The sequence below is a fragment of the Triticum dicoccoides genome, chromosome 5A, assembly GCF_002162155.2.
Source record: "Triticum dicoccoides isolate Atlit2015 ecotype Zavitan chromosome 5A, WEW_v2.0, whole genome shotgun sequence".
Lineage (NCBI taxonomy): Eukaryota > Viridiplantae > Streptophyta > Magnoliopsida > Poales > Poaceae > Triticum > Triticum dicoccoides.
Window position 1 is genome coordinate 420,779,710 of NC_041388.1, and position 13,633 is coordinate 420,793,342.

Here is a 13,633-nt window from a genome sequence, read left to right on the forward strand (position 1 = left end):
AGCTCCGCCGTTGGTCATATCACATACACGTTAACTTCTAAAGTGGCCCTTTTAATTAAAGTCAAGGTTGTGTCTATGACCTATTTGATGGAAGTCCTCGTAGTACTCGACATTTTACATAGTTACGTAGCTTGCATCGGTGTTAGCTAACACCTCATATAAAACCAAAAACTTCTTACCCAAAAAAGTTTTGTACATTCAATACCTCGGAAGTTGTTATTAAGAAGTGATGTGTATATGACCTATTTGATGGAAGTCCTCACAATGTTGGGCTTTTACATTACGTGGCTTGCATCGTTGTTGCCCGACACCCTCATACAAAACTAAAAAAATCTAATAACCAAAAACTTAGATGCATTTAATCTATAGGAGGTTATTTTGGGATAGATACCGACATATCACATGAACTGGAGTGGTTTGACAACGTTTACACATGGCTTGATTGATAATAGAGATTTTTGAAATGAAAATACATGCAATCAACGTCTCGAGACTTAAGACCAAGTTGACGTCCAAGAACCCTAATTACAAAATAGTGTGTGTTTGTAAGTTGTAACATTCTCGCAACTCAAACTCAAACAAGCAGGATGTATATATTGTGGCGAGCTCATCAAATGTCACACTTTATTAGTGTCCCTTCTCCTATTGGTGGTGTCTGTGTCGATCACAGAACAATGTTTATGTAGTCGCACAAATAAACACTAACAAGTGGCTTGATTAGGATAATTTTTGAAAGATTGGATAAAATAATAATGTAGTTTTGAGAAATTAATCAAAAAAATAAACCCGATTCACTTTGTAGGAAGAGTAGGCAAGTTTAAGTCCTAAGACATGCATTTGAGTTTGGAATTTGGAGCAATAATATAAAGTGTCAAAATCATAGTTGCCGCTTGATGACTTTATTAATTCAAAGCTGGGCTTGTCTCGAGCCTTCTTTTAAAAAAGAATCCTTCTTAAACACAACTTGAAACCTAGGATCAATGGATAATGTTGCCTGCCCTCTTTGTGCTAATCATGACACATGAGATGTATGAGCACATATTTATTGGTTGCAGTTTAGCGAAATAGTTTAAGTGGTCTGTGATCATGAACCTGTTCAGCGATCCTTCGCCGGATTTTGGGCCCCATTTTTATGAAAGGCTGGTGGTTTTCCTCGTGAAATTCCATTCCAAAAGACAATCGATACTCATTTGACTGAGTTATCCTATACATCTTGGGGAGTTTGTGGGAAGAAAACTACATTATTTTTTGAGCTATGGTATAAGTCAATCTAATCATTTTCCTTATTAAGGAGTAGGTGAAAACCACGTGACTCAACCGAGTGTTGTATTGAAGTTTTTCCTTTACTTCTTCCCTTTGTATTGCACATTGTGCACTTGTTGGTAGCATCAATACATTTATTGTTCTGGTAGTGCTTGGCCTTTTACATAGCTACGTGGTTTGCATCGGTTTACCTAACACCTCATACAAAAATAAAAAAACATCCAAGAAGTTACGTACATTCAATTTCTTAGAGGTTGTTTTTGTTGACAGCCCATGTCTATGACCTATTTAATGGACAACCTCACATTTCTTGACTTTCACGTAGTTATGTGGCTTGCATTGGTGTTGCCTAACAGCTCATACAAAGCCGTAAATCAATAACCAAAAGCTTATGTGCATTTAATCTCTAGAACGCTTTTTTGAGGAATAGACGCTGATACATAACACATGAAGTAGAGTGGTTTGGTAATTTAAAACAAAAATTTACATGCAATCAACATCCCGAGCCTTAAGACCAGGTCGACGTCTGAGAGCTCTAATTATGAAATAGTGTGCTCTTGTAAGGTTCTTGCAACTCAAACTCAAACAAGAAAGTTGCTTATATTGTGATGATCTATCAAATGATGCACGCTCTTAGTGGCCCTTTTCCTTTATCCATCTTAGCACAGTTTCTACAGGGTTGCACACACAAACACTTGTAAGTGGCCTGTTTTGGATAATTTGTGAAAGATTGGATAATTTTTTTGAGAAAACAAATAACAAATTAAACCTATTTCACTTGGTAGGAAGTGTAGACATGTTTTAAGTCCTGAGACATGTATTTGAGTTTGGAGCAATAGTATGAAGTAGTCGAAATCATGTTTATTTTTTGGGGAAAATTGTATTTTGTTTGAATTATGTTTAAAATTGCCCTCTTCGGTTCTTTTAGTGTCAAAATTCTCATAAAATCTCCAACTAAAAAGAAAAACTTCTCATAAAATTTGGCACGAAATTCATGCAATTCAAATGGGCCATCACATCCATCTCAAAATAAAATAAAATGGGCCATCGCAATTTTCCCACGCGGGGTGGCAAAGTGGCGTCAGACAAGGGGGAAGCCCTAATCGCCGACGATACAAATAGCCGTAGACAGGGCCCGAGACAAGTGCCGGTCGACTCAAAAGTCAAAACCCCCAGATCGAAGCCGCCTCCAACACACCACCACCAACGTCAGCAACGCCCCGCGCGACGCCGTCGGTTACCCGTGGACACGCGGTCGGCGTGGTCGGCGAGGATGGGCATGCGCGATCTGGTGACCGGTCGCGCCGGCTGCGCGGCGCCGGGTTCGTCGTCCTCATCCGCCAAACCCCTCAGCGCCCTCGCCGACGCCGTGCTCGGCTCCTCCTCCACATCTGAGGTGCGTGCGTCCGACTTAACCCCCATCTCGAGCGAAATCGGTGCGCCGCCGCCGACCTCCAGCGGGCATGGATGCGGCGCCGCTCGCGTCTCCCTGGATCGCCGGGGCGTTGGGTTGGGTAGATCGTTTCCGGCCCCGGGGGTTCGTTGTTCATTTCTCGCTGATCTAGGCTTCAGCGACGAACTTATTGTTTTCCTCTTTGTATCATCCGCGAGAAATTAAATGAACATCAAACCATTGGGGCCTCGGATGGGATTGTTACTGCGTGGGATTCCAACTTGCTGGTTCGAGTCTGTGTCTGACGATCTTCAGTTTGCTGTCACCAAGGTTTACGGCCCTTGCGACCATGCCATTAAACAGGATTTTTTGCAATCCTTATCCCATCTGCTGCCGAAAATTTCGGGTCCCTGGACAATTATCGGCGACTTCAGTTTAACTCTCAGGCCGTCCAATAAATCTTCCAACAACTTCAACTTCTCGGAAGCAAACGTGTTCTCCTCAACTATTAAGTATTAACTCTCTGCAGCTTCAGGACCTTCCGCTTCTGGACAGGCGGATTACGTGGTAAAATCACCAAGATTTGCCGGTTTTGGTGCGCCTGGACCGTGCTCTTGCTAAAGTGGATTGGGCTCAAAATTTCCCTGATAGTTTGCTATCTTCGGTTACTAGAACCACATCGGATCACGTGCCCATTTGACAACTATCCCAAAATCCTTGATCTTCCGTCTTGATAGGTTGCTTCTAAACTTTCCTATGTTCAAAGATAAAGTTGCTGCTAACTGGAATAGTGTGGGGGAGCAATCATGCTCACCTTGGCTCGGCGGGTATCCTCCATACTTTTAAATCGCGGGCGAAATTACCGCTATAGCGGCGCTATCGCGGTTCAGAATCTTCCCCGCGATTTGCTTCCTTCCCAAAATCGCGGGCGATCGCGCCAATTTCGCCGGAGATCGTGGCCTTCCTTCCTATAATTTCACTGCCAATTTTCCTTCCGCTAAACTCCTTCACCCGCGATTTAAAAGTATGGTATCCTCTCTCTGAAAATCAAGCGCACTAGGAACATGGCCAAGAACTGGTCAGCCAATCGGAGATTGCCGAAGATGCTAATTCTGAACTGTCACACCACCATCAACTTCCTCGACAAGCTTGAAGATGCTAGGTGGCTTTCCGACCTCGAACTGCAACTTCGTGTCGCAGTTAAACTTTCTCTTCACCGCCTTAACGCCGCGATCGCTGACTACTGGAGTCTGGAGGCAACGAGCAAAACATAAGGATTGCGTCCTGGGTGACAAGAACTCCGCCTACATGCACGTTTGTACTTCTGTTCGACATCGCAAAAATGAAATTAAAACGCTTTCCAATGACAGATTAAACCACCCCTACTTTTAGTAGATGGAGATGCTGCTACGCGCATGCCGATAAGCAGGCCATCCTGCCAAACTTAAAAAAAAAACCTTGTTGGCATCAGCAATGGCACTCGTTTCTACTTTGACCTGGACTCCCTCATGCTTCATAATTCCCACACTGCTGCCCAGGCTAGTGAGCTCTCAAAGCCTTATCGGCATGAGTTTTACCTTGGACGAGATCAAGACCGCCCTTTGGGCCATGAGTGATAGTGCGAGCCCAGGGCTGGACGGCCTTGGACCAGCCTTTGACGAAGCTAATTGGGATTTAGTTAAATTGGAACCTCTTCATCTTCTAACCGATTTCCATGGCGGTACAGCATATCTTAAACGCATCAACCGAGCACTAATCGTGCTACTTCCAAAAAAATGTGATGCTTCCAAACCGGAGAACTTTCGCCCTGTGTCTCATCAAAACTGCTCCATCAAATTGCTTCTGAATGCATTTCATCTAGAGCCCAGCCTTTCATCAACCACCTCATCCACCATGAACAAACCAGATTTATTAGAGGGCGTGGGATCACAGAAAACTTTGTCCATGCTGTGGACATCGTTCAAACTTGCTCCAAGAGGAAATTAGCAGCACTTGTTCTAAAACTTGATTTCATGAAGCTTTTGACTCTTGTACCTTGGGAATCCTTATCCTTAATTATGTCCCAAAAGGGTTTCCCTTCGGCTTGATATCTTTGTATTGAGCAGTTAAACAAGTCTCCCAGCTCTTCTGTGCTGTTTAATGGCAGGCCTGGACTGGGGTTCAAGTGCCGCAGGGGCTTGAGACAAGGCGAACCCCTCTCCCCGTATCAGTTATCATCGTTGCTGACGTGCTTAAGAGGTTAATCATCCATCCCTCCAGCAATGGTTTGCTCTCCCACCCGATCGATGAACATCTGCCATGCACTGTCCTTCAGTATGCCGACGACACTTTAATCATCCTTCTTCCTGACATTATTCAGCTCCAGACTCTTAAGTGCATTCTTCTGCAATTCTCCAAGACAACCGGGCTTACCATTAACTTCCACAGAAGCACGTTCGCTCCGATTCATGTCGACCTTGGGTTAGCCGCGAGGCTGGTGGCGATCCTGGGTTGCCCTGTGGCTTTGTTCCCTCAATCTTGTTTGGGGTTACCTCTATCCATGCACAAGCTTAATCTTTGGGATTTATTCTTCGTTATTGACCAGATTGACCGGCGTCTGGCTGGCTAGCATTGCCTGCTTTTGTCTTTGGCAGGCAGAGCTATTCTTGTTTGCTTCGTGACGATCTATGCCACGAGCTTCCTTATGTTGCGGGGACCTTATTTGAGATTACCGAAAATATCTTTTGCCCTGCTTTATATATAAAGCACCGATCATACGAGCACACCGATACAAACACACCCACCACCGCACACAACATACACCCAAGACAAGATACTGAGCACCACGACACCACCTCAACGACTACCAAACTGAATCGCTTGGAGCCAATGGGGACCTCCATCACAAGCTATCCTCCGAGGAGAGGCGAGGCGGATAACGACGGAGTAAGGACTTCAAGACGGTGCCTCCAAAAGGGCACGACCATGTATAGTCAGCACCGTCTGATTTCGAAGATCAACTTTTCACCTGGAGCATCACCAAGGAGTGGGAACACCGCGGCGGAGCCTTCATGAAAGATATGGCGTCCATGGACGTCGCCACCGTCGGCCCCTGAGCAAGTGGTGTACCCCAATGCTCACACCCCTCCGACGTACCCTTGCTCTGCCAACCACCCGCGTGGCCATGGCTGCACACCCTTAGCTGAGACGCATGCTCCACCCAAGAACGTCGCATCTCCCACCGCCAGGGGCGCTGCCCTGCATCTAGACGCCCCAAGACCCGCCAAAGTGACCGGCTTTGGTCCAAAGGACGCACCCGACCGCCAAAACCACATCATACAACCCGCCTCGAACAACGTCGGAGCTGCATCGGCCCGCACACGGTCGGGGAAAGGGGGAGGAGGGGGAGCGGACGCATCCACGACTGGCACACCCCTGTGGCGGTGACGGGTGGCCCAAGCTCGTCGGTGCCTCCCATCCCTCCAGCCTACCTCCCCACCGGACACCCCCTGTGTCATCCCACCTCGGCAGCTGGCGTAGCTCCATGTGAGGCCACTAACACACACCCGTCTACCCGCAAGGGAAACCCCAAGATCCGCCGCCAACCACCAAGAAAGCTCACAGGGGAACCCATCCGCGCTGCCCGCGGTTGCCCACCCGCCGGAGTACCCGGAGTCTAGCTAGCCTGCCCGCCGACCTGCCGCTTCTGAGATGTTGCAGCATGTGCGGCCCTCGGCCCGCGTTACCTGGCTCCAGATCCGGCCGCGGCACCGCCGATCCTGGAGAGCCAAGCACGACCCATCACCTGGTCGCCCACCGCGGGGAAGTAGAGGCGTCGGAGCTCCGCCTCTGCCCGCCGCACCGCTGTTTCGCCCAACACAACTCCACGCTCCGGCTCGAGGCGCCGGCTCGCGCCAGCACCGCTCGAATAGGAGGACCATGTGGCCCTTAAGCGGTGGCGAGGGAGGAAGGAGAGGGGGAAGAGACCAACGGGATTTAGGCTTGCCCCCGGCCGCCTCGCGGGGGCGACGCGGGACGAGGGGGTGTCGAGTCGCCCTTACTTGAGATTGAGAAGCATTGTAGGGACTTTTCTGATCCGGCCAGGAATTAGTTAGGGGCGGTTAATGCAATGTGGCTTGGGATCTCCTGTGTACACCGTTGCCGAAAATGGCTTTCGCCCCGCTTTATATATAAAGAAACGATCATAAACAACTCGGTATAAACACATGCCAACACAACACACGCACACACCCAAGGCAGGATACATAGGTACTGAGCGCAACAACACCACCCCAAGCACTACAAGAGTAGCCGGGTCCTCGACCTTGAACACCCCACTGCGAAGAGATGAAGCTGCATACGACGAACTATGCGCTCCAAGGCGATGCCTTCAAGAAGGATACGACACCGGAGCGCCGCCATTGCTCGACCCGAGGGTCAGAGTTTCCCCTAGAGCAACACGACGGGCAGTGATCTCGGCGACGACGCCTTCAAGAAGGTAACGAGCTTCGCCGCCGCTGGTCCGTCCGGAGATAGAATAGATTTTCACCCCGGCCAATACTCACCGCCACCAAACACCACACCTGGGCGACCATGTCGCCCACATGACCATGGTTATCGGGCAGCAACAAGCCACGGGCTTTGCCGATGAGCACCGCGACACCACCACCAGGGCCGCCGCCCCGTCATCCAAGACCTCGATGCCACCTCACAGCCACCCACCTCGATGCCACGGGCTCTGCCATGGCTTTTTAGTCTGATTTATGGCTTTTATGGCGACGAGGGAGGAGGGAAGGGTGGAGGGGGGCTGGCTGCGGTGCAGACTAGGGTTCCCCCTCGGTCGCGCGCGGGGCGATGCGAGGGGGGAAGGGGACATTCCTATTTGGCAAGGCATCATGAAAGGCCTTGATTTGTACCGCTCCATTACCAAGGTTCTGCTAGGGGATGGCTCTGCCATGGCTTTTTAGTCTGATTTATGGCTTCCTCTATCTCATACCGCCCTTGCTCAGCAATTCCCTGCTCTTTACACCCACTCCAACAGGAAAACTATCCGTGGCTAGGGTTTTGGCAACACGTGACCTTACTTTAGACCTTGCCCCTAGGTTGTCATTCACGGCTACTTGCAAGCTAACTTCTTTGCCCACTACTTTGGCCTTGGTAAACTTGAATTTGCAGGTTGCAGACAGAAGGATTTTGAGGGAGCTAGGTAAACCGCTAACCACTAAAATTGCATACAAGGCAGTCTGGAAGTGAACACCGGGAGATCACCTGGCTCCGGCCATTTGGAGGAACTACGCGCCGAATAAATGCAGAATATTCATATGGTTCGCCCACAAAGATCACCTTTTTACCAATGAAAGGCGATTCTACAGAAATATCGTCACTTTGCACACCTCCCCCATTTTGCAGCCAGACAAAATCTATTGTTCATCTGCTATTTCATTGCGCGCAGCTAAACCCTCTCTCTGGGAGGAGATGACTAGTCTATGTCATGTTACACCTCTGGGGCTGCTTCACACCTGGGATGGGGATCTGACAAACAAAACCCGCTCCACAGTGCTCATGTCCCTATTATGGAGCATCTGGACATAGCGGAATGCCATGGTTTTTCGCTCCGAGCACCAGGGTCTACACTCCATCGCTAGAGCTGCAGAAAACAACCTGAATCTCTGGGCTCATCGCTGCAGAAATATTCAGAAAAAAGCTTTGCTAAATGACTGGGCCTCTATGTTGTTCCACCTTGCTGAGAGATTATAGTCTTTTTTTACTATGCTTTGTAATTTCTTCTTTTTTCCTCCCCACATGTAACTCTGCTCTCTTGTAATGGCTTCTTTGGTTTGGTAATGAAGGTTCAGGCAGGTGTAAGCCCCCTGTTGACGCGTAAAAATAATAATGAACATCAACCTGAAGTTTTTTGACGAAACTCAGGAGCGCTGATAAATTTATGATTAATCTATTCATGTTTTAGGTTGATGATTTTTTGAACCAATTTTTATTTTCATTTTTTATTTTTGCAGATGAGAAAGGAACTTTCAGGATCAGCAGTATGCCAGAAAGCTTCTTTTGATTCACCGATGCCCGTTCCTTTATCAACACTTCCAGGCTCCGAGGATGAGATCAAGCAAGGTCAGGGACCTATTAGAAGCATGAAGGTTATTTTCCCTAGTCCCCAGTATCCTAGATATATATATGTCTATTTGTGATATTTCCTAATTCCAGTTGAACATTGCCAGGGCACCGACTTCATTAGTGGGCATCATGGAGACACCTATGGTGAAATTTTTCAAGCCACAACCCCTTCTGTTCCTGAACACAGAATGATCGAGCCTCACCTTGGAGAGCTGGAGCAAATTGATAGTGCTACTGGTGTGAATTCCAAGCCCAAATTTGATGGCAAGTTTCAAACTAATGTGATTCTAGATATTAGTAATTATGTTAATGCATGGTATAAAATTGAGAAATCCAATAATTCAATTAAACTGATAACTCTTTATCAAGTTTTGCTCGGTCATGTGCCTTTTGCAGTTTTCATATATCATCATCAGTAGCTTGTTTAGGTATGGTTGAATTGCATGCCTATTTCCACTGGGACTAAATACACTGTGAGTTAACCCTATCACGACATCTGTTTCAGGTCCACCAGAGATGGCTGTTCCCCCTCTATTGCCTCAAAGTCCATTTCAACAATACAATTTATCAGAAAATGGACAGGAAGAATATTCAGGAGCAAAGGTTAGCTTAGTTTCTCATCTGTGTGTTTGAAGATTATCTGGAAACATGAGGCCGGCCAGAGGGCACCGAAGAAAGACACTTTTGTGCTAACCAACTTCGCTTCTAACTGATTGGCCTTAAAGCATTAATCCCATGTCTTGTGTTTGAAGCACCTAATGCTTAGTTTATTTGTGCCAGGATGGATTGCTGGATCATATAGATAATCTTTATGATGATGAAATGAGATCCTCTGGAAACATAAGCAACGAAGTCAATAGTTGGCTGTCTGTGTTTGAACAGGTCAGTGCCTTCTTAACTGCAGTCACCTTTTCAAGTTTGATTATTTTTCAAAAGATTAAATAAACATGACCTGGATATTGTGGTGTGCGTGTGGGATTTTAAATCGGTCTATATGGACTATTCGGTCCTGCATAGCAGAGGATCAATTTGACCATACTTAGTTCGGTCCTGTAGTTTTGCAAACCGGTTTTTATTCCGTCTTTTCAGGTTCGGTTTTGGGTCTTCATTTTCTATACCCGGGGTGACCCGCCACAGATTTACAATTTTTTGGGCAGCCGCTAGTGGCGCTGGAAATATGCATCAGCAGCTAAAATTTGAGGTTGCCCCAAAAAATTTCATCACAAAATAGAGATGTGTCATCTGTTGTAACTGGTTTTTTGGCCCCAAAAGACAATTTTTTGCACCGCCCCTGTTTTACCTCATTTGTTGGAGATGGTCTTAATTAATGTAATAAGGTGTTATGTTTGCGCTTTGCGGTGGTTGCAGGGTATTTGGGGTTGCTTCATGCAATATTTGTAGACTATATGCCCGGATTTATAAGATTATATATACAACTACAGCTTTGAAATAATGACTTCTTTTTCTCTTTTATACTGCTGAGTGCTGAATTGACTATTGGTGACGCTGATCCCATCATTTGCTGGATGCAGGGAATACATCCACGAGTCATGAGCGATGACGAGCTGTCAGGTGATGGATGGTTGTTATTTCTGCGGATTGCCATCAGCCACCTGGGTGGACTTTCCCAACCAAGGTTTCTGGAAGAGCAGATCACCTGTCAGGATCAGGTTACTGGGCATCGAGTATGGATCAAGCTACAGAAACACTCTGGCTGGTCGGTTAAACTGGAAGCTACGCGGCACCGCCTCTTCGAGGCCCTGCAGGATGCGGCGATGCTGGCCGTTATTACCATGAGGCAGCATTTCCCTTGCGAGTTCGCAGGCACTCCGTTTGAAGTTCTGCCTGTGGCGCCTGGGCAGAGGGGCAGGCGGCTAGACGATGGTGCCGCGGTCGTCCGCGGCGGTGCTGTGGCTTCTGCTTTTATTGGCCTCGATCACGATGATGTCCAACCTCTTCTTGTGGTCAGCTTCATGTCCCTTTTCCATGAGCGTTCCGAGTCTTTGCTACGTCTGAGGGAGCACGCGTTGAAGGAGCGGTTGCTGATCGCTGAGGTAGAGAAGATGTTGGAAGAGCTCGATGGTTCCCCAACCCAAACTCAGGAGTTGGATCAAAGAATTGCGGAGCTGAAAAGGAGGGCGGGAGAGATGCATGGACTTCCTGCCGATGCTGTCAAAGGATACATTGGTTGGTCTGTGTTCGTCTCTAAAGGCGCAGCAGAAGATGAAGCCATTGGAGGATGGAAATGAGGTACCACCTGCAATTGCAAGCTCCGCAGCAGTATCAGCCAGGGCCAGGCTGTGAGTGATATGCATGCATTGCACCAGTTTATATTCATCAATAATGATGGTTACAATCCAACCAACCTGTGTTTTTTTTTGCGGGAGAACCAACCTGTGTTGTTGTAATTCATGTACTGCTTTTGGACTTGGATGGTGTGATTTAGGGACCCGGACGTGGCGCCATGAACTCATGTTGTTGTAATCTTAGACCCCTGCTTGTGTTGTAAACTGATGTATGTGCAAAACCTAAATGGGCTGTCTGTGACACCATACAATATATGGTGGCTGTTGAGACATATATGGCAAATGGCGATGAAATTAATTAGCTGCTTACATGAAATTATGCATTGAAACGTATACCTCGGCATTCTTGTATTAGTTTCAAACACATTAGCTGCTTGCGTCGAATATGCATTCAAACGCATTAGCTGCTTGCGTCGAATATGCATTCAGTTTTCTAGCTACAGCATGTTTTACTGAAGTTGCTCAATGTACAGCGTCACACTCGGATGGAAACCTGCATCTTGAAGTCATATCCAGCTGCTGATGCCCGTATAGGCTTTCCTTGGGTAGCTCCTTAGAATTGTTGATACTTTCCTATGCATGCCAGGTATGCCCAAGGAATTAACATACCTGTAGATTTCTCTTATTGTGTCCGTGTGACAGAAGCTCTGCTGCCTTCTCTCGCCGTTGGGAAATCTTACAATGATCTGCACAAGAACCAACATATAATGTTAAATGATCCATACCATCTTATAGTCGCCTCTGTGGAAGTAGATATCGACCCTAAGTGGGATTAGACCCCCTCTGTTTAAAAAAAGAGTGGGATCAGACCCTCTGCTAAAAAAAAGTGAGATTAGACCCATATCCGTCTGCGCATACACCTAGGAAGCCTTCAAGGCCACGATGTCCCGAACAGATACCCCGCCAACCCTTAGAAAGGAAGGCGTCTGGATTCCGACGCAAGGCAAAGTCCAAGACGTATGAAACCACCATGAGCCTAATTAGTAGATCACACGACGCAATCCTGTAGTGAGTGAAGCAACATCAACACCTGCCATCATCAGTTCCCACTCAAAGGGTGGTGGTGTATATGCCCCGATTTGACGCAAGTCCTGTGCCATTGAAGTCTTCTACAGTTATATATGTGGCTTGTGTCGGTGTCATTGCCTTATCAAGTCCATACAAAACTGAAAATTAATACCAAAAAAGTTAATATTAATTTAGTTACTAGAAGGTTGTTTTTGGAATAGACGTCGACATGTGCACATGAGGTGAAGTGGTTTACTGTCGTAAAACATGGCTTGGCCCATAACATATTTCTTTTGGGAAGGAAAATCACATGCAATGATTGTGTCGAGCCTTAACACAAAGTTGTCCAAAATCCCTAATTATGAAATAGTGTTTGGGCGTCCTTGCAATCGAGCCTTAACACAAAGCCGTCTGAAAACCCTAGTTATGAAATAGTGTTTGGGTGTCCTTGGAGTGTCTCACAACTCAAATAAATAAGTTTCTTACACTCAAAACAAATCTCGATGGAATCGGTCAGGGCTTAATTCTGATGAAATTTTATGGTCTAATTGGGTACATATAACCTACCAAAACAAAAACCCAATTAGTTTGTTGCTACAAAAAGAACGGCCCTATTGTTGGTGCGCTCGGCTCCTACGTGGCACACGCGCGAGCCTCCACAAGCAAGAGCACATTGTTGTCTCTTGCAGCAGGTAAGGCCGCATCCTTGAGTGACAACAGGCGGCCATGTTACATTACCGCATGGAGCGGCATTCAGGAGAGGCCCTCGCCCCCTTTTTTCGGAATGCGTGAGAGAATTGCACATTGTTTCATTAAGATAGGGATAAAACATGCTAACATGTCGCTGAGGACCTGCCGATCTAATCTTTTAGGACTTCGGTGTCGTCAACGGCACCGTCGGTTGAATCTTCGATGTTAGTGACGAGATGGGTGGTGGGTGAGCCATAAAATCCGACCTCTCTCGGGCGTTCCCCGTTACCGATCGTACACCGAGATTGGGCTGCTTGATGTTGCAAACTTCTGGAGCCGATCTAAACACCTATTACGAAGAAATTTCTCATGCTCCTCCTGGCCTTGGCCTAAAGCCAATATCGAGGGAGACGGCTTCAAGGTGTGACTTAACATCCACCCTGGAAAAGATTCCGAACGTTCCTCTAGACCTTGATCCGAAATCACGGCTAGATGATGCAGCTTTGAGATCCGATCTAATATCGACGTCATGCTTCACGCTCAGTCATAACCTCTGACATCTGGGCCATGGGAGCAGCTTCGGGGTCCGATCTGAGGTCAACCCCGGAAGAAGATTCTCATGCTCATCATGGACCTGTTCTAACACCGGGCTCGGGCCAAGCGGCTCTCCATGGCAATATACGTACCACGTTCGTAAAGAATAGCTCACCAGGGCAATCCGTGGTCCATGTTGCCGAGCCTGACGGTGTAGCCTAGGGTGAAGGACTCGGCTTGGCCGAGGTGGCCATCCAAGTTGGCAACGAGGATGATGCTACCGAATACATAGATCTACCCGGGCACAAAAGTGGCACCGGCCCCAACCTGC

The 13,633-nt window shown here is 47.2% G+C and overlaps 1 protein-coding gene across 1 annotated transcript; it reads left to right on the top strand.

The window, feature by feature from the left end:
* The first annotated feature begins 2,536 nt into the window (after positions 1-2,536).
* Positions 2,537-11,352, top strand: LOC119299662. Its single transcript, XM_037576826.1, has 6 exons — positions 2,537-2,659; positions 8,653-8,787; positions 8,869-9,001; positions 9,270-9,367; positions 9,545-9,646; positions 10,297-11,352. The coding sequence occupies exons 1-6, from the start codon at positions 2,537-2,539 to the stop codon at positions 11,011-11,013; spliced, it is 1,308 nt and encodes a 435-aa protein (XP_037432723.1). The 3' UTR covers positions 11,014-11,352.
* Positions 11,353-13,633: the final 2,281 nt, after the last annotated feature.

What these genes read in the sequence shown, in the direction of transcription:
- LOC119299662 (XM_037576826.1), top strand. Translation starts at nt 2,537, where the DNA reads ATGGGCATGCGCGATCTGGTGACCGGTCGCGCCGGCTGCGCGGCGCCG. An exon ending in GCAAATTGATAGTGCTACTG is followed by an intron (nt 9,002 to 9,269) that starts GTGTGAATTCCA and finishes CATCTGTTTCAG; the next exon opens with GTCCACCAGAGATGGCTGTT. An exon ending in AAGAATATTCAGGAGCAAAG is followed by an intron (nt 9,368 to 9,544) that starts GTTAGCTTAGTT and finishes TATTTGTGCCAG; the next exon opens with GATGGATTGCTGGATCATAT.